Below are 23,719 nucleotides of genomic sequence, written 5' to 3' on the forward strand. Positions count from 1 at the left end.
ACATACAGGTCGTAGTGTTCGCATGATATCCAGTGGGGTTAGTTCACAGCAGGCGATAGAATTGTTTCACTGTCTCAGATCAAAGATGCAGTATGCGTTCAAACAGGCTCTGTAAATACCAGCAAGTTGCTTACAGTGAAACACCTCTGTACACATCATTTACATACAGCTTTGGCCCTTGCACGCAGGGAAGGATATAAAGTCTCCAAAACCATCAGCGATCCACTTAAGGCTAGCAGACTTACCATCCAGTTACAGCCCCAAATATATTCATTTCTGTCTGGGAGAAGTGTCCAAGACAAGATCTTTTTGGACAACTGCTGCAATGCTGGGGGAGTTTAGCGTGAACTAGAATGTACTGTATACTTTAAATAAAATTAAGGATATTTTAGAAGTATTTGCAACTTAGCGATTAACCAAGAAGTAGCAATAAATACAAATTACTTAATGTTTGCACATCAATTTAAGTAGACTAATATCACTTGATAAAATCTGATTAAGAACTGTAAAGCAGCATATTCTGCATGAATTTCAACATGAATTATTTGCATACAGCCCATTCATGTCCGTTATTAAACAAGCTAATGCAAAAAAAAAAAAAAAAAGCTCCTTTTGGACAGACAGGAGATTGCTAAACTTTCTTCCCCAAAGATCGGATTAAAACTAGTCACAAAGCCATTCCAGACCTCCAAGTCAGAGTTGCTACAGGCATCCTTCTCAGCTGCCAGTTCCGCTCTGCCCTTGGGAATATGACGTTCCGTCACTAACGATGACCGTATTGTCTCCTCGCCACAATCCAGTCAATCTGTGTTAACTTCCCCAAAGGAAAATGAATAGCATGCTACTTGTGAAGATGCACAAGATAACGCAGCTGGTTACATCAGAAGAACGTTGTATCTGCTGAAAAGGCACCTGCAAGTCGAAAATCTTCCTTTGTCAGCACGCTGTACATGCGCTGGGGCAATGGCTTGGAGTAAGGAGCGGGGCGGGGGACAGTCGTGCGCAGAATCACCTCCCGACCCGTGGGTGGTGGGAAATCTGAAACGGCTCCCGTGTTGAGTCTTCGCTCCTCTGATGAAGCCGATCTCCTCAATTCTTCATCAAGTGGAGGCACTGCGGAAACCTTAAATAAGAGCAGAGGTATGATTACAGGCTGCTTCTTAACATTAGGATTCAGAAAATACTTCTTAAGAGGAATAGAGGAAGGTCAGAAATGGTAAACACATCAAAAGGCTTCATGTGTACACAGAGCAAGACACTAATGGGATGTCAAGAAATAAACTGTGCACAATCAAATGGAAGAACCTTCATGTGTGGATGATGAAGCTCAGCCTAGATTAAGCTCCTGATTTTTCGGCAGTGTGAAGCGAGGGTTCTGACCAGACGAAATGCCCTTCTCAAGCAGGGCTCTCCCCTCAGCTCGCTGTGGCTGCACAAGGCCAAGCCAGCCTCCTTTTAAAAATAACCAGCGCCACTACTGGAGTCTTGGCAAAAGGTCACCTGCCTTTTCAAACTCAAAAATACTACCTCGATACGTCCTTCTCATGGCCAGAGAGAAGCTTGCTGGAAAGACGCTGCAGAGCAAGTGAGACGCTGTGCAATCTCCAACGACGCTCATCGCCTCAGAGCCAGTAAGCAGCAACACTGAAGTCTGAATACTGGAAGAAGGGCTGGCATGCTCCAGTCAGCCCAATAAGCATTCCCTAATTACATATATATATACACCCCAATACCCTAATAGGGTCCTAATTTTAATGTACACAACTCAAGCTTATCAGTGTCACTCAGGCATGGCAGAAGCCACCGGACAGCCCTCGTGGCCCCTCTGCTCCCACCCCCCTCCCCCGGCCAGTCCCCAGGAGCGGGGACCCGGCACCACTCGGCTCTGCAGCCTGCGCCACAGAAGTCACCAGGGACAAGTGCCACTTGTTCCCACAAAAGCAGTTCTAGGAAACCAAGAGAGGATGGTCCCTGTGCTACACTTCACAGTTACCCCAGTTCTTCCCCAAACCCCTCTGTATCTGCCCAAAAAGTTCAGCAGTGTCCATAAGCAGTGGTATCTAGGATGGAGGTAGTCAGGTACTGTCCATCTCTACCTAACCCCCCAAACATCTGGCTGTTCAATAAACAAAACACAGTGACAGCAACAGAGAAGAATATAAAGGCAAGGCCACATATTTCAGCATCAGAAAACGTTAATGTTCACTTGAAGAAATGTTTGTTGTTTGGTTTGGTTTGGTTTTTGTTTTTTAAAGATTTCTCTTTTTCATGACCCGTTAGGCTCTAAAAATGGAGTCTGTGAATGAGGAAAAACCATTCTGGAAACACAAAATTATTTTTATGCTTAATATATGAACAACAGTACAAACTAAATCAGGCTGCTGTCTATATCTACTAAAAGGTTCAACTCTATGCAGCTAGGGAAAATGAGTGGGAAACGAGGGACAAAGTTGGTTACCTCATCAGAAGATTCAGTCAGCTTGGAAAGGGATGAGAAAAGAACCAGTGATGAAAGATAGAAACAAAGGCAAGTCAGAGGTGACTTACAAGAGGTTAGAAGGAGATTGTAGGTTTAAGAGACATCATGCACTCTACTTCCAAGAACATGCATTTGCTATCATAATCTTCCTGAGAAAACTTGAGAATATACCAACACATTTTACACAACTGGGAGAGGAGTCCAGGTTCAAAAGATAATGAACAAGGAAATCATTCAACTTCTATTTACTGAACAGCTCTCTACTGAAATAATTCTTGACAGATTAAACACGAGGGGTTCTTGATAGCAAGTTAGCTCCTGTCCCACTAAGAAGTCTTAATTAACAGTGACCAGCTCCTAGTGGCACGTATGTGTAACCTAGCTTTAGTTACTGATGTTTCAAAAGAAACAAAACCCTAGACGTTTACATACACCTTTATCGAACATTAACGCTAGAAACACTTACTCAGCTTTAAAAACATAATTACTCGATATCAAAAAAGGAAGTGCACGCGCTTGCATACACTTACAGGGCACAATCTTAGCCTTTGCAGGGAAGTCTGTAAGTAAGGCTGGTTGACACGTTGAGATTTGCAACCAGATTTTCCCTAGAGACTAGAAGGACAAAATGAATGTTCTGACTTTCATTTCTCAGAATAACCATGGTCTGTTTTCAGAATGGTCTTTTTTATGCTGAGTTGCAAAAGACAGATTATTATAAAAGCGTCTATACCTTAGAAGTGTTTAATATCCAATCACAACATTTTTACAGCAATGATTTCCAAATGGGATTTCAGGCTCTAAGATGTCTGCAATACTATGCTGCCTTGTTATTACTACTGTAGTTAAATTTTAGTTAGATAATTTGATGCTATGAACAGGTGTAATTCTGACAGAAACTGAAGGCTGATTGCAGTCAAAGAAGTCTGGAAATCAATACTTTAAGGCCAATTATTACAACTGCCTAAGAGAAAAAGGGAGTATTTAAACCAATACAGGCTGGGGAAGGGTTTCCAGAAAATACATACAACGCTGGCAATAAGCAAATAGAATGTACAGTTATTCTGGAAAAGAACTGAAACTCTTCCTAAGCACACTAGTTTCCATAGAAGAAATCTCAAGTATTCCAAGTATAAGACTCAGTCTAAAACTCTGAGTCTAAATACTCCTTCTAAAGTATTTGATATTATGATGTGTTTCTCTACATTCCTATGTGAAACAATCACCACACTTGATTATTCTTGCTGCAATGTTGCAGTTGTGTAACTTGAATAAAGTAGAAATTTGTGGCATAGTAGTAAATCAAACATTCATGACTATCTACCCAGCTGGCTTCAATTGTTTAACATCCCAGGTCACTTACTCTTTCGTTTTGCAAGGTTCTATTATTGCCAAAATCATGTTGAACCTCCCCAAAAAAACCCCTCAAGCACATTTATGACAATACATGCATATATGCAGACAAAATAAACTGGCATCATATGATAAGTCGTTGCTTCATACTGCTTAAATTAGAAGTGTCTGCAAAGCAATCAAGAGCTCGCTCTTACCCTCTGAGCATTCACGAACAGCTTGTGAATAATGCTACCAGCAGGTCCTCGTCCTGCACCGATAACTGACACTTCTGGCTGGTCCAGGAGACAGTTTACAAATCTGGTGGTACAAATCATTGAAAAGGAAAAAGGAATGTTTAATTCTCATCTGTATCCAGTTTGCTAATCTAAAACCAGAACTGTTTCCTGTGAGGAGGTCTCCACCTAGCATCATTTGCACAGAGCGAGAACTGGCAGACGCTCTCAAGAGTTTTCCGTTCTAAAAGTTTAAGGAAAAAACCCTGACATTTCTCAGCATCCCACTCAAACGCTATCATCACCTTTTCATCCCCTTACTCCTTTCCCTCTACCCTAAAGACTAAACCCCCTCGTAGCCTTCAGTTGTTCCCTCCTACCTTGTTGCTTTCTTTCACGCTAATACAAGCAGCTGTTCTCTCACAGATAACATAGGTCAAAACTAAGCTGAACGCAGCAGCCTCCCACGTAAGGTCAGGAAAGGCAGGATTACATACTCGTTTGCGTTGCAACTCCAGCAGCAGGGCCAATTAACACCTAGGTTGCAATTCAGCCTCCGAAAGGATTACTTCTCTCAGATAACTATAAATGGAACCCAGGCTCCTCATGCACATGTATAAATTCAGCATGAGAAGCCTTCATGGTGTCAGCCGCACAGAAGAAGTAACAACATGACAATTTTTTTGATATATTGCTTTAGTCAGACATCACTCCTCTGAACTCCTGACACGTACTACAAAGATGTCATCTCTCCCTCTCAGCACAGCAGCAAGAAGTTAACGTGTTGGTTTTTTAATGTTACACACTAGTCATTTTAAGCAATAAGTAAATAATCTGACAGCAATGAAACATGGCTTGTTGCTTGTCGTTCACATGGTTCCTCAGTAATATGTTTCAAATTAGCAAGGAGACTGGAATAAGAATATGTAACTTTGGGGCAGTATTTCATTCCAGATTAGTTATAGAAAATACTAAATTCCTAGTCCTTTCCGATTTTACCTCTATTGTAACGAAATTCATTAAATATACCTTTTTCATACACAAAAAGATAACTGAAATCCCTGGTGCTGTCAAGATGAAAACAAATCAATTAAAATAATCTCTATCACATAGAGATCACGTTTTCAAATACATGGTTACTTAGAGAAGCATTTAGGATATCCACATATAACATCTCTAGGTAGCCTAGGGAGAGGGACACCTAATGTTTATAGCTACTAAATATGATTCCTTAGTATTTCTGTATTGTCACCACTTCCATTTGTCCTAAATTTTTGAAACAACAAAAAAAGGGCACCGGAAGAACAACAGAGGAAGAACAAAAGAAAAAACTCATCAGTCACCTTTGTAGATCTTCTTTCTCCTCCTCATTTTCACATTTTTCTACCCCAAATTTTGCTTTCAGAGACCTGGCTCTGGCGATGATAGCTTCCACACTCATAATCTGAGCAATGATTTCCTGCAGGAGTTTAATAAAAGTGAAAATTAAAAAGATGTTCTTTCGGCACTCCCATGAACGGTGTAAAAGTCTATTAAGTTTTCAGCTCCAGTCAGTATAAGTGTCTTACTTCCAACTTCTTGTCCTCTGGATTTGGGAACCGTAGAACTTTACTGGAATGGGATATTATCTGCTTAATAATCTTCTTAACTGAAGATATATCTTCTAGCGCTTCTATTAGGAGGAAAAGAAATGAAGAAGGTGTAATTATTGCGTCCGTATTCACCCTACAGTAACTTAATAATTTATTAAACATTATTTACCTTCTTCCTTTACCTTGAGTACAGCTGCATGGATGATGCAAGGCAAGAGATGCCTTGCAAGGTCAGCTGGTTTCTGAACTGCAAGGTAATGAAGCACCTATAACATTAGAAAATTTAATATATTAGTGATCAAAACTACTTCTCAAAGATAAGGTTAACTCTGAAAGATGAGCACCTACATTGAAGAATTCACAGGAAGGGAGCACTGCTGTAAGACAGGACTCAATAGGTAGTTTTACATGAATCCTCAGTGATTGCTTACAGTCCCAAACAGGTTAGAATGAAACTAAAAATAATTATGTTTTAGGAACCCTTTAGTTTCCTAACATATACATGCAGATAAAAATCTGGCACGTTTACTAATAATTCAAAGAAGTACCCAAGTAATACAGTTTGTGAAGTTACATTCTCCACACTAATTATTTTAGATACTTCAAACACACTGTTGTACGGCAGCAAGGATTTCTGATTAACCCTCAGGCGCGTACAAAACAGTTTAATAATTCCAAGAATATAGTGCAATGACGCACTAATGTTTAAATCTTGTAGGAGGGAGAAGAAAGGGCTGCTATATGCATTACAGATCAGACTATCACTAGCCACAGAGCTTTTTACCTTCTCTGCCTCTCTAGTGTCATCGAAGAGTCTCTTCTGTCTCCGGGCTGGGACCGGTTTTGCTGTCTCCCAGGCCTCTACCCACATGTTGCTAGGAATCTTCATTCGGGCACTCAGCTCGCCCTTAATTACTATATTCCCCTTTTCATCAATCACTTCCTCTTCAATGTAATCCCGAGGAGAGTACCACCTCACAAAATCCTCCAGACAACAGCCAGGATTAGCTGCCTGTAATGAAGAGGAGATAAAACTCGTGCCTCAAAAATCCTATAAAAACATGGTAACCTGGATAGGAAGGCAATACAGTTTAGCAGGTAGCGCGCAGACTAGGAGACAAAACCCATGGAATTCTGTTCACCGTCACCAAACTGTACCCTAGGAAAGAAACCTGGGAGGGTGAGGGAATAAAGCATAAACCAAGACAATGGCAATGGGTAAAACCCACACCAGCAACAAAACCAAAGAAACCTTCTTCTTATCACCCCGAAACAGTACATTCATCAGTTATTTCACGCAAGCTCAAAATTATACTGTTAACTCAAGCTTCTGTCTGGTACCTGATACATGCCATAAACATTAATTTTCACTAATTTTTTTTATGTATAAGCTTATACCATTAAAGACTTAGACCAAAACCAGGCCAAGCCTAAAAGAATCACTGGGCTGCAGAAATATGCTTTCAGCACTGACTTTTCATCTTTTAACACTCCAGTAACAAAATTCACCTTTTCTTCTTCCTTTCAAAAGGAACTTTAAACTCCCCCAACCAAAACAACTTCATTTTTCATAGATGCAATGCCAACACAAATAAATACATCCATAGGTCTGGAACATAAAAGGAAAGGCAGCTTTCTATGTGATGTACCTGTCAAGAGCGCACTTCCACTTCGAATTATGTTTTATATTCTTACTTTGAGTTTTCAGATCACCTGCACCATAGAAATAAAACTCTACATATATCGAATACGACATGTCACTGCTAATAAACTGATATTGATCTGTTATACTCTTACTCTATAGTACATCTCTATCCTTTTACTACAGACATTGCAATAATTTTTTAAAAAATAAAATACATATAGATGTTTCATGATAGAATCTCCAATCGTTTTAAAGCTTTGAGATCATTTGATGACAGTAGTGTACATGCTCTTAGCTCCCTCTGCAGAGCTCAGAAAAGAAATGGAACAAATTGCCCAAAACAACGCTAGTCCAGTCCAAATTTGATGAACAGCTGTATAGGATCTCTAAAGAGTGATCAGTTATCCTCCCTACTAAAGAACAAAACATCTTCAACTACACATAAAAATTATGTCCACCTCCCCAAAGTCCAAATACAGAACTGTGAATGTGTTAATAGATTTTTCTTTATATCACCTTTACATTTTATCAGTTTGGAGTCATTTTAGAGAGCTAGACAGTGGAAAGTACAGGTAAGAGAGACACTAAATGAAACACACAAGGCAGTGCGAGGGAGACGTAATTTTGATTCAGAACTTTCATGCTCTGTTTTCTTCTGACATCATTTTGTATGGAATTGTCCGAGTTTTAACTCCCAATTTATCAACTGTATGTTTTGCGGGCTTTTTCCCTTCCCACAGACATTGTGGAAATTTACTGCAATGTTTCTGCATAATAGACTGGACAGTGATAGATTTTTGAAGTGTTCCAAGAATTGTATCAATAGTTTTTTTATTTTCAACTTTAAACTATTTTAAAACTGTTTTGTAGAGGAAAAAAAAAACCTCATCAGAAAAACCTTCAAAATTGTTTAACACAAGCAAGAGGGACAGTTTAATTAAGAAGTAAAGCAGTCTCACAGAATTCTTCAAGTAGTACTACCTTAAAAGACTCCATATCTGAGAGCAAGCAGGCACTCTGCATGCGTGCCCGAAGATGAGCACCTTCTGCTGATGTCCCTAGTTTTGCCAGTACCTCAGACTGTTCTTCCAGCAAATCTTCAGTCATGGGTGCTGGTTCCTGCAACATGGAAAAAGACAAGTTTACAAACAGCCTCTTCTAGACTTTACCCTTTTTAAGGTAGAATGAGCAGAAAACTCCCTGTCATCAAAACTTCATTCTACTTCATTTGTACGCAAGGGGAATAATCATAACTTTCTACTGCTTAAACTGTTTAGCCTAAAGCTGCGCATCTGAAGATGACACTAACAAAAAGAAACTAAAAAGAAAACAACTTGAGAATGAAGTAACAGTATAAGGACATATTGCTAAAATGCCAAAATCCAGATGAAGTCCAGGAAGTGTTTGACTGATACTATTTTGTTGAGATGGATGAAAATCCACCTAAAGCAATGTAGAATTTTTGCCATTGATACTGTCTGCACATAATTAATTTACAACATTTTGCTTGAGTACACTCTGCTCATGCCTTTTACCCACGCAAAGCAACATTCATTAAAACTAATTTCTCACAAGTGAATAAAAAATACTGTATTCTTCATGCATAGCTGATTTGAAACTACTTCCTCTGACACCACTGCTTCCTATTTCATCCCTAGTCACTCTACAAGAAAGTTTGTGTCAGATAACATTTCCAGTAGTTTGATAATAAACCTGCTTTAGATAATGGTACCAAAACCTGATGACTGTGGCCTTTTAGATATGAATTGAGAAATGTTTGGGTTGGTTTTTTTTTTTAAAGGAAAAAAAAAAAAAAGTAGCAGCAAAACTGATCCAGTACTCTGGTCAGTCAGCTAGAAATCTTCACGGTGGAAGACGGACCATGGCAGTTCCTGCTTTACAGGAAAGAAAGTAAGGGGGGGATGGAAGATGCCTCAAGAGCTGGAAATGAAAAGAATCCCAAATTTAAGGTAGACAAGACAGCTTAATTCTTGTTTAAAAAAAAAATTGGTTTGAGTGACATTTGGTAAAGAGACTCATTCTCAAATAAAACAAAGAGCATGTGAGATTTCAGTTTAACAGCATTATCCAGTATTAAAAAAGGAAAACAAAGTCTTAGGCCAAAAGCACTTTGCAATTTTAACAACAGATAAGAATACAATCTGCAAACTATGTACAATTTCACAGTCCTAGGTAAGAGCCATATTGCATGAGAGTCGTATCGCACGGGAGTCATATTGCACATCTGGCTCAGCTCTTGCTACCTAACCTGTGTTATTGGGATGTAGAGAGGCTCTCCTGGATGCAGCAGCGTCAGCTTTCCGTGTGGATGCAGACGACCTTCTGGTTTTAAGTTTACAGCTTCTTTATTGCCTTCTTTTGCTCCTCCTTTCTTTCCATTTTCCTGCCCATTTCCTTTAAGATCTTCTGTGTCACTTAGACATTCAAAAAATTCCTCTTCACTGTCACTCCATGATTCCCAGGACTTGCCAACTTCTTTTTCCTTATCAGGGTTATCTCCAGAGTGGTCTGCTCCTTTTCCAGTATCACCAGGGGAACGATCAGACATACTCCCCCTTTTCCCCTCATCTCTCGCTTTCTTTCTTTCTATGCAACAATTTAACATCTAGTAAGTTAAAGGGGAAAAAAAATGTTTAGCAATTACTTCTCTTATGGAAACAATGTCACAGAAAAACTTGGAGGATCGCCAAAAATCTCTTATAATTCTAAAAGATAATAATTCCATCGAACTTGTTGCTATAATAAAGATTTTCCCCAAAAATGTAGTCCAGACCCAATAATACAAGCATAACTAAATCTACAAAAACAATATATTTAGCTAATAATTGCTATAATTTTGACAGTTTCCTTAGGAGAAAAATCATTCTTAAATTTGGGATATTTACCTGAAGTTTCTGATGCAGTAAACAGCATCTCAGATCTGGAGGGCCATTAGCTAATCTAACAAAAGGTAGAAGTGTAACCATTATCAATTATAAAGTTGAATCTTTTACACAAATGTGGTCTTAAATCATATGAAATCCAAAAGAGGGGCAAATATCCACACTGAACCCACCCCCACCATTTCAACTATGCATCTCTTTCTTCTATGGTATCAGAAGACAAACCAGTGACTGAACAAACCCAGAAGTTAAACTACATTTCTCTCTTAGAGGTCATTTCTGAAGCTCAGAGATCATTCACACTAATACGAAACAGACCTCTACCTCCTGGTCAGTTTTCCATTTGGATGTTAAAAGGGTAACTGTTTTCAAACAAAACTTAACCACCTTTGACTTTACTGTTAAAACAGCAATCATACAGTAGAGCCATCTTTATATATTTCAAGTTCTACTTTATTTCTTAGTGTAACCACTTGAAAGTATAAACTGGCAAGTAAATGGCCAGTCCATCCCATTAAAAAAAAAAAAGATATATTTTTGCTCTACGTTGATATCTCATCTCGACAGAACCCTTCATTTGGTCTGCAACAAGCTCTGCTGCAGCAGACATAACCTGGAAGGGCTGGAATACTTGAGACAGCATCAGCTGCCTAAAAAGGCTACTACAGCAGGAATTTGGAACAGCTCCCTTAGAAAAGTGGCAAAACCGCACTATAAAGCAAAGGTGTTTCTCACTATACTAGCTCCTTTATTTTCATCTAATAATGCACTGGAAGCCAAATATTCACGAGCAGCTTTTTTTTTCCCCATCTTCATTCACACAGTGGACTGCTCCAACTTGAGCTTCCTCCAAACATCTTGAAGTTTGCAAAGGAGGGCACAGATGCTTTTTCCTACTTCCTACCCTTTCTTGCTTTAAGGAAGTAGGGTAATAGAGGATAGCATTAGCAATTTAAAAAAACCCAAACCAACAAACAGTATGTTACAAAGTCATAGTGAACTCACTCTGTTCCTGAAATAAAGAACATTTTCTATGACAAAGCAACAACAAAAAACATCTTACCCCGGAATAAGGTAGTTGTTCTCCCATCTGTAGCGCATTTCTAACACAAATTCTTGCCAAAGATGTGCTACTCCTTTTACTCCTCCATGGTAGAAGTTTATCATACAAAGACACAAAGCTAGTTTGTATGTCAGACTATCAGAAGGAGCAGATTTAAACTGACTGAAGAGATTCTATGTGAGAAATAAAAGAAAGTAGGAAAAATACAGGAACAATGACATTTTTTCCAAAACCATACGATCTCTTTCCTGCTTGATAATACAAGTGGCTAAATACCATTTTAAGCCTGTAAGTATAAGCTACAAAAAAATGAAAATCGTTGGAAGAAAGAAAAAAAATTAAAAGGAAAAACCTAAATAAAACAAAAAACCCCAAAACAAACAAAAAAAAACCCACCCAAACCCAAAAAATCACTATTTCTACCTGGAGGTTCCACAAAGGTAACTTCATCTTTTAAAAAATGATCTATTACAAGACATAGGGCAACCACAGTAAAGTCTGTACGAACACACACTCAAAATTGCTTTCTCTCTCTCAAGTGCCAGTCAGAAAAACTTACGTAATCTTCACTCTCTGGAGGAGGATTGTTTCCTGCTGTAGTGCTAGTTCTGCTTTCAAATCCATCTCCGAGTTTGTCAGCAGCATCAGGAAATAAGAACTTCAAGAAAGAAAAACAAAATCCAAACTTGCACCAGTATGTTTTTTTCCTGCTTTTCCCACTTTCTCCCTAAAGTTACTGCTGGTTACATACCAGCAATCCCTGTAATTAAAACTGTTAGCAGAGTTCAGAGTTCATTTTCTTTCTACTTATATTGTAGAGACTTGTAACAACTTAGGCTGTTTCAGAAAGCTGATAAATGCAACTCAAATAATGGAACTGCCATTAAAGACCTCTCTTTATAAATCTGCCACAAACTATAAACCAAATGCATCAGTGAAAGCATGAAACACATATTTTATGTACATATAACGTGCAGAGACAGCTCACTTACCAGAAGAATAGTGTTCAGAACCTCATTGTTTAAAGGCGATTCATCTACACCTCTGTGCTTGCGAATTTTTTTCTTTGCGCTGTGAACCATATTTGTGACTGATAATTTATGGATTGGGACTGGTGCTGGCTCTGTGAGCTTCGACAAAGCATGGGTAATATCAGCAACCTCTATAAAATAAAATAAAAATAATTAAAACAAAACCAAAAAACCCACAAGACTGTCTCTTAAAAAAGTTCACCTGTCATATTCAGTCTGTTTATCTTGTACCGATTTTTAACACCCCTGTGCCGTCAGGTTCCACACTGTTCTTAGTCACAAAGATAAAGTAGGAGAACCAGGCCACGAAGGAGTCACAGACTGTCCTTGATTTATTTTACTGAATGAAGTCTAGACTGGGCTGGCTGTAGATAGCGCCTGCCACCTACTGTAGCAGTACTGCATACAGTACTGCAGACAGTTACATGCAGAGCATCAGCAAAAAGCCTGCTGACAAGGCAGTATTTAAACTTTCTTTATACACAAAACTAACGAATACATTGTAGATAACAAAGACTGTTCAAGCGTATGCTAGAGCTTTAGATAAGCCTTAAATAAATCCATTATTAATCACTATACATCCAACCTTACATGGTGTAAGCACAATTCTGTTTGAGAGTCCTCAGGTAAACTCAAATCAAAATATTTTTTCCAGAGTTGTTGCTGATAAACTTTAGAACCTTGCTTACAATAAAACGAATTATCATTGTTAAAAAGAGGGCAGACAAATTTAAGTGAGTAATTACCAGCAGCCTGAAAAATCTCATCGTGGCAAACATTTCTAGAAAATTAGAGATAAGGAGGGCTAAAGAGACACTACGTAATGCACTAAGAGTAACACATACCTTACTCGGTCTAAGATCTTTTTAAGCTAACTAATGAGCTCCTTCAAAACTAAGACCAAGTATAACCAAAGAAAACACATTGATATGGGCCATATTTGGAGGGAAGAAAAGGTGACAAGAGGCGGAAAAGAAGGGAATGTTCACCATATACAGCACGAAAAACAAAAGAAAGGGAGAGAGACATCAAGAAGACGTCAGTACCTATACTGCTGGGATAAAGTCTGATCTGTTGGTCAGATAACTTTGGTTTGTTTTGTTGGTTTTGTTTGGTGGTTTGAGGGTTTTGGAGTATGACACCAAAGCCTCTCAAACAGATTAAAGACTCTTTAAACTGGCTGTCATAACATGCACTCATAGTACTTCAAAAAGCAGAAAAAAGTGGAAAAAATACAAAAATACATAAAAAGATGCAGACAAATCTGTTTTATGTTTGCTCAAAACCAACTCTTGTACACACTAGTCAAATTTTCAACTCTTGTTTTCCAGTGGAAAAAACCAGAGCTATAACAGAGGCAATTGTCCTCTGGGACTTTGGGAGCTAAGCTTGCCTAGAATTCCTGAGAAATTGTACCATGTAGCACTGACCAGAAAATTCCTAGGAATGTTACAGAAAATGCTTAACAACTAAAATCAAGTAACACAAATCATCAACATTTTCATTTTACCTTTTCCTTCCTCTTCAAATGCAGATCTTCCAAGTATCTCATCAGTTGACTCCTTCCGACGGCAAAGCTTGAAGAATTCAGTAAGAAAGTCACCTATAAGAGAAACAAAGTTTCTGAACAGCTACCCAGTTAAAATCTCGTTGAACAAGAAGCTAACCCTCCAAGTGATTCCTAAGGGACAGTAAATTTTATCTTTTAATCTGAAAGAACATGATAATTTGTTCTGAAGCACAAATATTTTTAAACCAGACATTAAAGCTTAGGAAAATGCACATCTAGACAGCTATCGGCCACCTCTCCAGTGCACAATTTTGCATGCAGTTTAATCCACTTCTTCACCCAAAGCAAGATGAAACTTTTGCAGCATGTTATTGTATATTTTTTTAGTTTTGGAGCCCTTTTCCCCACAAGCTAAAACGCGAGGATAGACAATAGTACAGCTCTCCAGGCATACCAATCCTGCCTGTCAGACATTGATTCAACTAAAGAAATAGATATATGCAGAGGACACTTCATAAAATTTAAAGATTTGAGGAAATCTAAATTTTCACAGAACACACACAATAAATGCTTATTCTCTGGAACCTGGTGAAGTAAGAACAGCAATGAAGTCCATGGTACACAGACACAGAATAACGTACAAGAGAAACTTATGTTTTTGCAACGCTTGTGTTCTTGAAAAAGAAGGCCAAAATATTGTCCACTCAAAAAAATAAGGGGGAGTAGGGAAACAGAGGTCATCAGGTAATCAGCTTCTCAATCCCAACTTCACAACTTAACATCTTAAAAGCCATAAGAGAAGATAGGGAATTCTGATGTTTTACCCAATAGACACTGAGGGTTATCTGCTTTTCTGACTCTCACGGACCACTGGGGTGCTTGAATAGGATCCAGGTCACTTGGAAAAAAAAACAACAAACAACAAGTGTCATGCTGTCACCATAAGTACGCAAGAGAAGAGTATCAAATTCTCAACAGATGTAATGTCATAGCCAGTTGGGCCATGGAAGCCATAACATACACATTACATAGAAAAACATGACAAACGCTAAAATGAAAGCAGGAGTCCCTGTTCTCATGTACATACATAACATAAATAAGAAACACACGAAAACAATTCTGTTCAACTAAATTGTCTTCTTTTAAAGTTCTATTAATGTTGAAGACTCATTTCCGCATTAATTAAAACAATAAACCAGTTTTTTTTTCTTCTTGCTTAAGTATCAGTATACACTGTTCTTCCTCTTTAGGAGGCTTAGCAGAAAATCTGGATGATAACTTTTGGGAGAGGGATGTCAATCAGTTAATTCTTTTTGCTTTCCACCTTCCGCTATCATTTTTTCCAAGAAATATGCAATACACAAAACTTTTAAGTCTAGCATGAGAATATGCCGAAAAATGGAGGTGTGTTCTGTTGACATTATGATACCATAATATTTTCTCACACAGAAATGCATTTCAGAAGAAGGTATTTCACAAATGAGATGTTCTATCAACTGACCTTAGCATTCCTCAAAATGGGTTCCCTTTCACACACAAAGCAACACACAACATTTTAGATGTCACTAAAATGCAGTAGTTAACAAATAAAGTACACTTCTAGACAGTTGCAATTCAGACAAAATACTTACGAATAAACATCATTGTCGACAATTATACCTTCCGTCAGGTGAGGCCATGTGGTAGCTAAATGAAGCTCACTGAAACAAAACAAGAGTTAAATCTTTCAGCGCTAGTAGAAAGTGTTCTATCATCGTTAAGATCTTGAAAGGTTCTTGTGATAGTTCGTATATAAGTCCCTTTACGTATTTTGCAGCTATATCCAGAAATGTGCATGTTTTCCCAAGTTTTCTTGCTGCATACGTTCCATTGGTTGTTCTACAGCACATCAACCAGTACTGCACTAAACTTTACTAGTACCTGCCATACAGGACTCTTTCAACTCCTGTCTACAAAAGCAGAGATTGCGCACGGTATTTTAGGTATCCAGGTACAGAGGAAAGAACAACTTTCATGAATTGCTACAGCATCGACCGCTGTCTAATACACTAAAATGATTCCTAGATTTGCTGAGTAGTGATGGGGTGTTCAGAAGAGACAGAGAGAGACTGTAATAATTCAGTTTACAGACCCTCTCAATGTAAGTCTTCTACAAATGTCTAAGTAAAAGATGAGACTGAGTCCAACCCTTGAACGAAGGAACACCATTTTTAAAGTTAATCTCCAGTTAAGGTATATTTCAACATAATAGTTTCAGAGATAAACAGAGTACTCCAGAAGTTTATGGTGAAAGACTTATGAGCTAAAATTCTGAATATCATTAGACAATTTTACAAATGGTCTTATTTGCTATTAGACCATTACTTTTCTCAGATGTTTCTTATTTAATTGAATAATTACATCATCCGTTAAGGACACATTAAGTGATAGGCAGGCAAAGCTAAGATTGGAAATAACATACCTTTAAGTCCTCCATTAAGGAAGTTATAACACACAGTTTTCTGAACTCTTATCTTACCTAATAGGATCCTCACAGGCACCAAATGGTAACTTCCCAAACTCAAGGCCTCCAACTTCTCCCCCAACTAGAGCATCTATATCTGAAGACAGATCAATACATTTTCCGTACAGAATTTATGGAATATTTTAAGACACATATCATCTTAATTTCACATTAAAAAGACTGTAGCGTGTAGTATGACCAGAGAATAGCTGAGCAGCTAAGGTGACAGAGCTACGAAAATGCAATCCTAGCATACAGTCAGAGTAAGTGTTTCCAGCAGAAACTGGGCAGTAACCATGCAACAGGACATTTGAAAAGACAGATACAATTCTTGTAATTCGTGTGGAGGGAAGGTTATTCCCTTCATACAGGCGAAGAGTATAGCTATAAAGGCAGCCTTAAAGAGTCAATGTTGACACAAGAACAAATAGACACGAATGTGCCATAAAAATGTGTAGGCATGAAATCAGTTCCAAGCAGAAAAGGAAGACTCCAGAAGAGCAACTCTGCAGAGTGCAAAACTACTTTTAAAAGGTTAACAATTTTTTGAAAAGAGTGATATGTTATGTCTCCTACAGTTAAACACTTAACCCAATGATCTGGGAGATTCCTTGTAATCCCAGGTACTTAAAGATGCCTCCCAGCATCCTCAGCCACTTCTTATGTTATATCCTTCAAATATATAAACCAAAAATAGATAGCCTACACTGAACAAAAATTTAAATGGGTAATAACGTATTGTAATGCCATTATAATAATGCTATTACAGCATCTGATCCTTAATTTTAAACACATCTGGCAAACTGTTTACATACCAAACAAGTGAGGTATTAGAACAGAAAGTATTTGGATAACTTAATTACATAATTTCTTCAGAGAAGACAAAAGACGCACTTAAATTCTTTGGGTTTATTTCAGAAGAGCTAATTGAGTGAGGGTAATAAAGTATGGGTCTACTTCTTCACAATGAGCATAAAACCCCAACTGCATGTAGCAACAGCAGTAAAAATTATTATCTCCAGTTTCTGCAATGCACTACGCTACTAGCTCCCTTAACCAGGATCCTCTGAAAGAGTAGAATTTATTGAAACTGCACAAATCAAGAGATATGGTCAGAGGGGTACAAATAATTCATCACAAACCAGGAATCCTGACTTAGTGAATAACTATAGCAACACAGAGAGAGACTACAGAAAACATTGACTTCTGTGTCTGCAGTAATAATAAAAATACAATCTGTAGAAGTGGCTTCCTAAGTTCTTTAGGTAAACTTGGTTTACCTACAAAGAGAAACTATCACTTAAAACAGCCCTGATTGTCTTGGACCTTTCAGAGCAGGATTCTCTTTAAACATATTTTCAATATTCCTTAGGTACAAAGCACACAGGATCAACTTCACTACAGAGTTCTTCAAAACATACGTTTTATTACTCTAGGAATTTATTTTTTTTGAACCCAACCAATTAGGTAACCAGACCAAGGTCACACAGGTTCTGTCCCTCTAAGTGTGCCTTTAATACTTAACACCTTCTTACATAAAACTACTACCAAGCCAAATATAGAACTTGGGCATTTTAATTGTTCCACCACCTTGTGCCTAAAATACCACATCACTAACAAAACGTATGTTAAGAAGGAACTAACATCTACCTTTTTCCTCCAGATTTGCCTACCTTTGAGCCAGGAGAAGTTTATAATTTATTTTCTCATGCTACCTATATATAAATAGGTCTGTTAAAAACAAATCTTGTGAATTATTAGCACCTACTAAAAACTGAATCCAAAAGTTTCCCTATGGAATTCAGGGCAGAATTCTTTACAGACCCACAGTCAGTCACCTTTTTCCCTCCAAATAGATACTACCATTTCAGAAGTATCATTATATCTCTAAACACTAATAAAAACGTGTATTTCTAGACATAGCCCTAATCAAAACCCCTGTCACAACCATAAGCCACAGACATGATTTCAGAGCAGTTTTAAGCTTGCTAGCCTATCATACGGAGTGGGATGGCACTCAGTTGTACCTGAAGCCTTTCCTAATAATGCAGAAAATGTTTTAATTCTTCTGGCAAGATACGCAAATATTTTCTTCAGCATTGACTGCTGATCTCAAAACAAGTTATTCTGAGGACACAAATCTCCTACCTGGTGGCTGCTGTGGCCAGAAATACTGCTGCCAGTCTTGAAGCACATATGTAAGCCGAATAGCCATGCTAACTGGAGGCAGTGGTGTTAAAGGGCATCCCTTGAAAACATTAGAAAAAAAAATTATGTAAAGAGTACATCCTCTCAAGCACCCCAGGCCTTGAACAGAACTTAGTTATGATAGCCTGTATTAGAGCTAATTTTATCAGAACTGCATGAATTACTAGTAAAGCCATTGCTTAACAAGACACTCACAGGAAAAAGTAAGCACATAAGCCTTCTAAAATGCATGAGACACTAATATGTTCCATTTAACTGGTAACTCACAAGTAACTCTGACCCAGAACGCATTAGGTTTTCATTAAGGATATTTTCCTCAGCGTTTTGATGAGATTGCTGACTATCAGTATCAGTAGTGCAGTGCTGCAGTCAGCCATGCCACTCCATAAAAAAGCAGTCCGCTCCTCACTCTTCATCATGTCATTCTTCACTCTGAACTTAGCTATGCAGAGCTACAAAGTATCAGAACAAAAACCCACCTCTATCTTGCTTTTAAACGGCAAATCAGAACTTGTTTAGGGGACGGGGAAGAGAGGGTTGTTACAAGGAGACTATAAAACGGACACATTCTTTCACACGCCAGTAGAAAATAAAAATGGATGAAGGTGGCAACACTGAGGAACAAAACCCATATAAATTTTCACTCCTTATCATGAGATACTGGCAATATCTGGAAAAAGACTTTGTTGGTATCAGCAGCACAAGCCTCATCCTTACAAAAAAAAAAAAGTCCCTAGAAGACAGAAGTGAATCTACAAGCAACCAAGTAATAAAACAATTATTTTTAATATCAGTTCTATACATTCAGATGCACTTACAATCTTGGATTTGAAGATATCCAGTAATCCTGACAAATGAATGTACTGGTTTGGCACTTTGCGAAGATGAACCATTTCGAAGTCGGTTCGAACTCCTGGACCCTGACACTCTCCAACATACATTCGTCGCCATTTATGATGTATTTGCACAAACAGTGGTACCTGACTATAAAACATGAATATTTCAGATTATTTAAAATGTCACACTGTCTTGTGCTCTTTAAAACTAGCTAAATATTTTAATATAATTTCAACATAGTTTCATATTCTTTAGAATATATTTTGTCTTAGTGGAACACAGTTTAAAACGCTTAACATGAATCAAAGAAAAATACTGTTAACTTCACCATTAAATGGAATGCCTAACAAATTGTCATAAGCATAGGCCTATCCAGGAGTTCAGCGACCTAACTTTCAGTCTAAATACTTTTGAGGAATATTAGAAAGTTATTGTTACCACACATGGGGAAGAAATCCTCTTCCAAAAGTTACATTTTGTATGCCACTTATTCCAACCACTTCTAGCAGCTTTTAAAAGCTTTTGAGGTTTTTAAATAATAATGAATGATTCAATGCGTTGCTTATAGTCTTTTTAAAGTTTCCATGGGAAATTTTCTTTTTTAAATCCTTCTGTAAAAATATTATGGTGCAAAAACAACAAACTCTGAATGTATTTTACTAGCAGTTTAATACTTTTTCCACACAACAGCCATATGATAGAGTTCCACCTGGACATGCAAAAAGGTTTACGCTTTCACCTACCAGCCAGTGTTGCCCAATGCAATGGAAATGGAACTCAGCAAAAGGTTACATTTGGATTCACTAAGAACTGCATCATTATTTGCAGCTGGAGCAATAACCACAAACTCACGTAAGCCGTACCTTAAAAAGAGAGAAAAATAAAAGCACATTCCTGGTTTTTTAGCACATCAGCTGAAACAGAAATTTTTAGAAATATTATAACCTGAATAACCTTATAGTCACCAATAGACTATGGAATCTATTATTTTGATGTGAGTATCTCTTTCAGAGAGGTCAAGAACTGAGTGGGCATGAAGTGCTGCAAATTCTCAAAACACAAACTACTGGAGCTTAACCGGATTTAAACACAGTACTCAAAATAATGTGAAGACTTCCACGTCTATCAGTCCTGTAACTATTTATACACAAAAACAAGCTCTCTAGAACAATACTATAACATGCTAAAGATCTGCATTACCAAGAACATGGTTGTTGTTGTTTCTTAAGGTGCTGCAGCTTTCCTTTTTAAGAATGCATCTAAATATTACAAATATAAAAGCTTGGCTAGTCTATGAAATTCAGAAAAAACATTTTTTCTGAAAACTAGGACCACTATGGTAGGCTTTTTTTTGAAGTCCTTTCCTGTGTCAAGTATAAAGAATCATTTTACATAAGCTTTAACTCTTTATGGATAAAAAAAAACACAAAACCACGTGATTGTGCCAGAATCACAGATTCTTCAACTGCTATGCTTACTGGTATTAAAGACGAGAGGCAGCATACATACCATCTTACCAGACAGTGAGCTCTAGGAGGAAAGTCGTTGTTCATGCACAGCAAGTCCTGCATAGGCAGAGGAAGGGCATCTGTCAAAAAAAATGATACATAAGAGCATCAGCATCCATTCAGCTGACTTACAACTTACTTATATTAGCAATTTGTTGAATGCAAAGCATACTAAAAGCAGAAATGTCAGACGATACCCATCAGATCCCAGAAATTTTCACACAGAAGCAAATCAACACACTGTGAATTCCACATTCTGAAACTGTCTTTTGTCATATCCTTACAGGCATGTAAGAGAACTAGAAGCTACCTTCTACCAGTTCTTCTTTCCCGTCTTTGTCACTGGGTTCTTGTACAAGATAATGATGGGTAATTGAGAATTTAAAGTCTGCAAAAGAAATTTCATCTGATTTCTCTTCCCATGCTCCTGTGGTGTATACACCCTGCATATAAAAGATATTATTTGATCACATAAATTCAGATAAACATTCATAAGCCTTAAAAAGTACACTGCCTACACAATCTGCAATAATTATTCATCTTTTTCTACTGCTAAATATTTATTCTTAAATAGTTAAGCATGATTTAATTTTAAAAAAAAAAACAATTTTCAAAGCACTTCATTAAAAAGGCAGCTGAATGCTAAAATCCCTCTTGCTGACGATCTTGCCCATTTCAAGGTCCAGATATACCCCTGAGAAGTCTTCAGAATTATATGACAATAAAGAGACAGATATATGCTCTCATATGCAACTATGTCTCTTAAATGTATGCACCCTCAACTTTGCCCACAGACAGAGGTTTCCCACATGGAATTTTATCCTTATCTATACCATTCTATGCAAATACCACTTTAATATTTACCTTGAATATGCTTTCACTGATAAATGATTTTTTATCTATAATTTGCAAAACTTCAGTGTGTAAGGTTAATTATTTTTTAAACAAAAACACAGCATAGGAAAGTTACTAGGAAAAAGTCAACATCACTGTATAGAATTGTATGCTGCTAATAAAACAAAGCAAGTTGGACAACCCTTGGATATGTAAAGGGTCTCTTCTCACTAGAAATCAAGAAGTCTGGTCTAGAAAAGAAGTCATGTAGGAATACAGTGACAGCTCAGGTTGAAAACTAGTTAATGAGATAACATAAGTTTTTGGTCTGGATACTCCGTACCTTGCCTAAAATTAAGAATCATAAAACTCCTCTGGAAACACAGCAGCCATTCAACCTGGAACAGCTGAATTTATTTGCCGTAGAAGCAGAAGAGCTCACCAATTTCCTCTTCATTTTACATGACTGAGAAAACACTATAGAGGCTCTAATCAGACTTCAAAAAAAAAATCTCTCCAATCTATGAAACATACTGAGTCACAAGTAGTACTACACAGACCTCGACCATAAGTATGCAAGGCATGACAAAGGCACAAGGCAGAGCAAAAAAAACACACTCAGAACAGCTTCAACCATGTTTCCAGACTCAAAACTGGGAATGAAAAAAATCACTAGGCCCTATATGAAGATCCAGCTTTAGCAGGGAAATAGCCTGTTTGGCAGCCAGCCCCCCAAGAAATTTACAGCAACTGTTTGTCAAATTGTCACTTTTACAAGTGAAATTCCCCAATACAAATCATTATTTGCCACACCTAAGAAAACAGCAATACATGTAATTTCTAAAAGAAAATTCAGAAGTAGTAACTGACCTTTTCTAGAGGTTTCCCTGAAGAAATCCCAATAAGCTTCCAGTCATTCAATACTTCTTCTATTTTTGAAATAAATCTATTGGGAGGGGAAAAGGCATTAATATGTGCTGAACACTAAACTTGTATTATAATTCAGCTCCCTAAAAGCAGGCAATATGTTGTCCTACTAAGGAATTCCTTAAAAAAAACCCAAAGAACAAACAAACAAACAACAAAAAACTCCAAGTATCACAATAAAAACAGAACAATTGCTTCCTTGTAGAAATAAAATGATCCTCCTATGTTTACATTTCAGATAACAGTGACTTTTAGCCACTGCTATGAGCATGCTTCGAGTGATAACTGAATCTCAGCTTTTTGGTTTTTTGGTATTGCAGCATATTAGTTTTAGCATATATTCCTGTTTCACTTTTCACAGATAAATACACGTTTGTCACAAAATTGTTAACTAAATTCAGGTTTAAAATGCAGCACTTCGAATATTTGTCGCCTTCTGTCATGGACATCATCACTGGAAAAGGCATTTTAAAATATAATACATTAAGAACGCAAGAGCATTCTTCACCTGAAGTTTTCTTGTGCATTGTTTATTAACTTTCAAAGGTTTCAGCTAGGAGATCCCTGTTTTAATGATGAGGCAGCTACTTAAAAAACACGTAAGCCTTTATTCTAATCTCCCGGCAAACAGATACTAAACCAGACCTTTCACTAAGTTGGGAAACAGCTTGACCCGATCCTCTTAACCAACTCATCACTTGCGGCCTGAGCCCCCGCCGCACAGACGCGCCGGTAGCGCCGGGACGGGGCTTCGGCTGCCACCGGGTACCGGCCAACGCGGCCTCCCGGCCAGCGAGGCCCGACTCCCCCCGGCAGGAGGAGCGGGCCGGGGCGAACCCGGCACAGCCCCCGCCATCCCGGTCGCGGTGAGGGGAGCGGGACCTGCGGCGGCGGCGGCAGCACCACCTACCTCTCCCACTCGGAGGCGGTGGTGAAGTCCGTGATCTCAAACACCTCCGACTCGGGCTGCGGGGAGAGAGCGGGAGAAGCAGTGAGCGGGGAAACCGCCGCGGCTCCGAAGGAGAGCGCAAGGGAGGAGAGGGGGAGACACTCACTTCACTGTCCGCCGCCATCTTGCGCCGCTGCCCGGACAGAGCACCCTCCCCGGCGC

General features: G+C 38.2%; 1 protein-coding gene across 2 annotated transcripts; it reads right to left on the bottom strand.

Annotated features, from left to right (window-relative positions):
- Positions 1-746: 746 nt before the first annotated feature.
- On the bottom strand, positions 747-23,681 carry RAB3GAP1 (RAB3 GTPase activating protein subunit 1 (catalytic)). 2 transcript variants are annotated; one of them, XM_009895852.1, is made up of 25 exons: positions 23,664-23,681; positions 23,519-23,574; positions 22,552-22,627; positions 21,158-21,290; positions 20,849-20,927; positions 20,083-20,202; positions 19,321-19,486; positions 18,443-18,542; positions 16,310-16,391; positions 15,423-15,491; positions 14,616-14,689; positions 13,792-13,884; positions 12,243-12,412; positions 11,810-11,908; positions 11,251-11,423; positions 10,191-10,245; positions 9,554-9,910; positions 8,266-8,403; positions 6,424-6,651; positions 5,809-5,905; positions 5,616-5,719; positions 5,391-5,506; positions 4,030-4,132; positions 2,459-2,479; positions 881-1,123 (listed from the first exon to the last, which is right to left on the bottom strand). In XM_009895852.1, the coding sequence occupies exons 1-25, from the start codon at positions 23,679-23,681 to the stop codon at positions 881-883; spliced, it is 2,970 nt and encodes a 989-aa protein (XP_009894154.1). The 2 variants fall into 2 exon arrangements, with proteins under 2 accessions (XP_009894155.1, XP_009894154.1); XM_009895853.1 differs by lacking the exon at positions 2,459-2,479 and having other exon boundaries at positions 747-1,123.
- Between the last annotated feature and the right edge of the window lie 38 nt (positions 23,682-23,719).

Source organism: Charadrius vociferus, unplaced genomic scaffold (genome assembly GCF_000708025.1).
Source record: "Charadrius vociferus isolate BGI_N301 unplaced genomic scaffold, ASM70802v2 scaffold862, whole genome shotgun sequence".
Taxonomy (NCBI): Eukaryota; Metazoa; Chordata; class Aves; order Charadriiformes; family Charadriidae; genus Charadrius; species Charadrius vociferus.

Bases quoted from the DNA above. Each gene is read 5' to 3' on its own strand.
- RAB3GAP1 (XM_009895852.1), bottom strand. The intron at 6,652-8,265 runs GTAGTACTACTT...TCTTCATTACAG, and splicing joins CAGATATGGAGTCTTTTAAG to GCAGCTAATCCTGGCTGTTG. The intron at 2,480-4,029 runs GTAAGAGCGAGC...TCCCTTTCCAAG, and splicing joins TGTTCGTGAATGCTCAGAGG to CTGACTGAATCTTCTGATGA.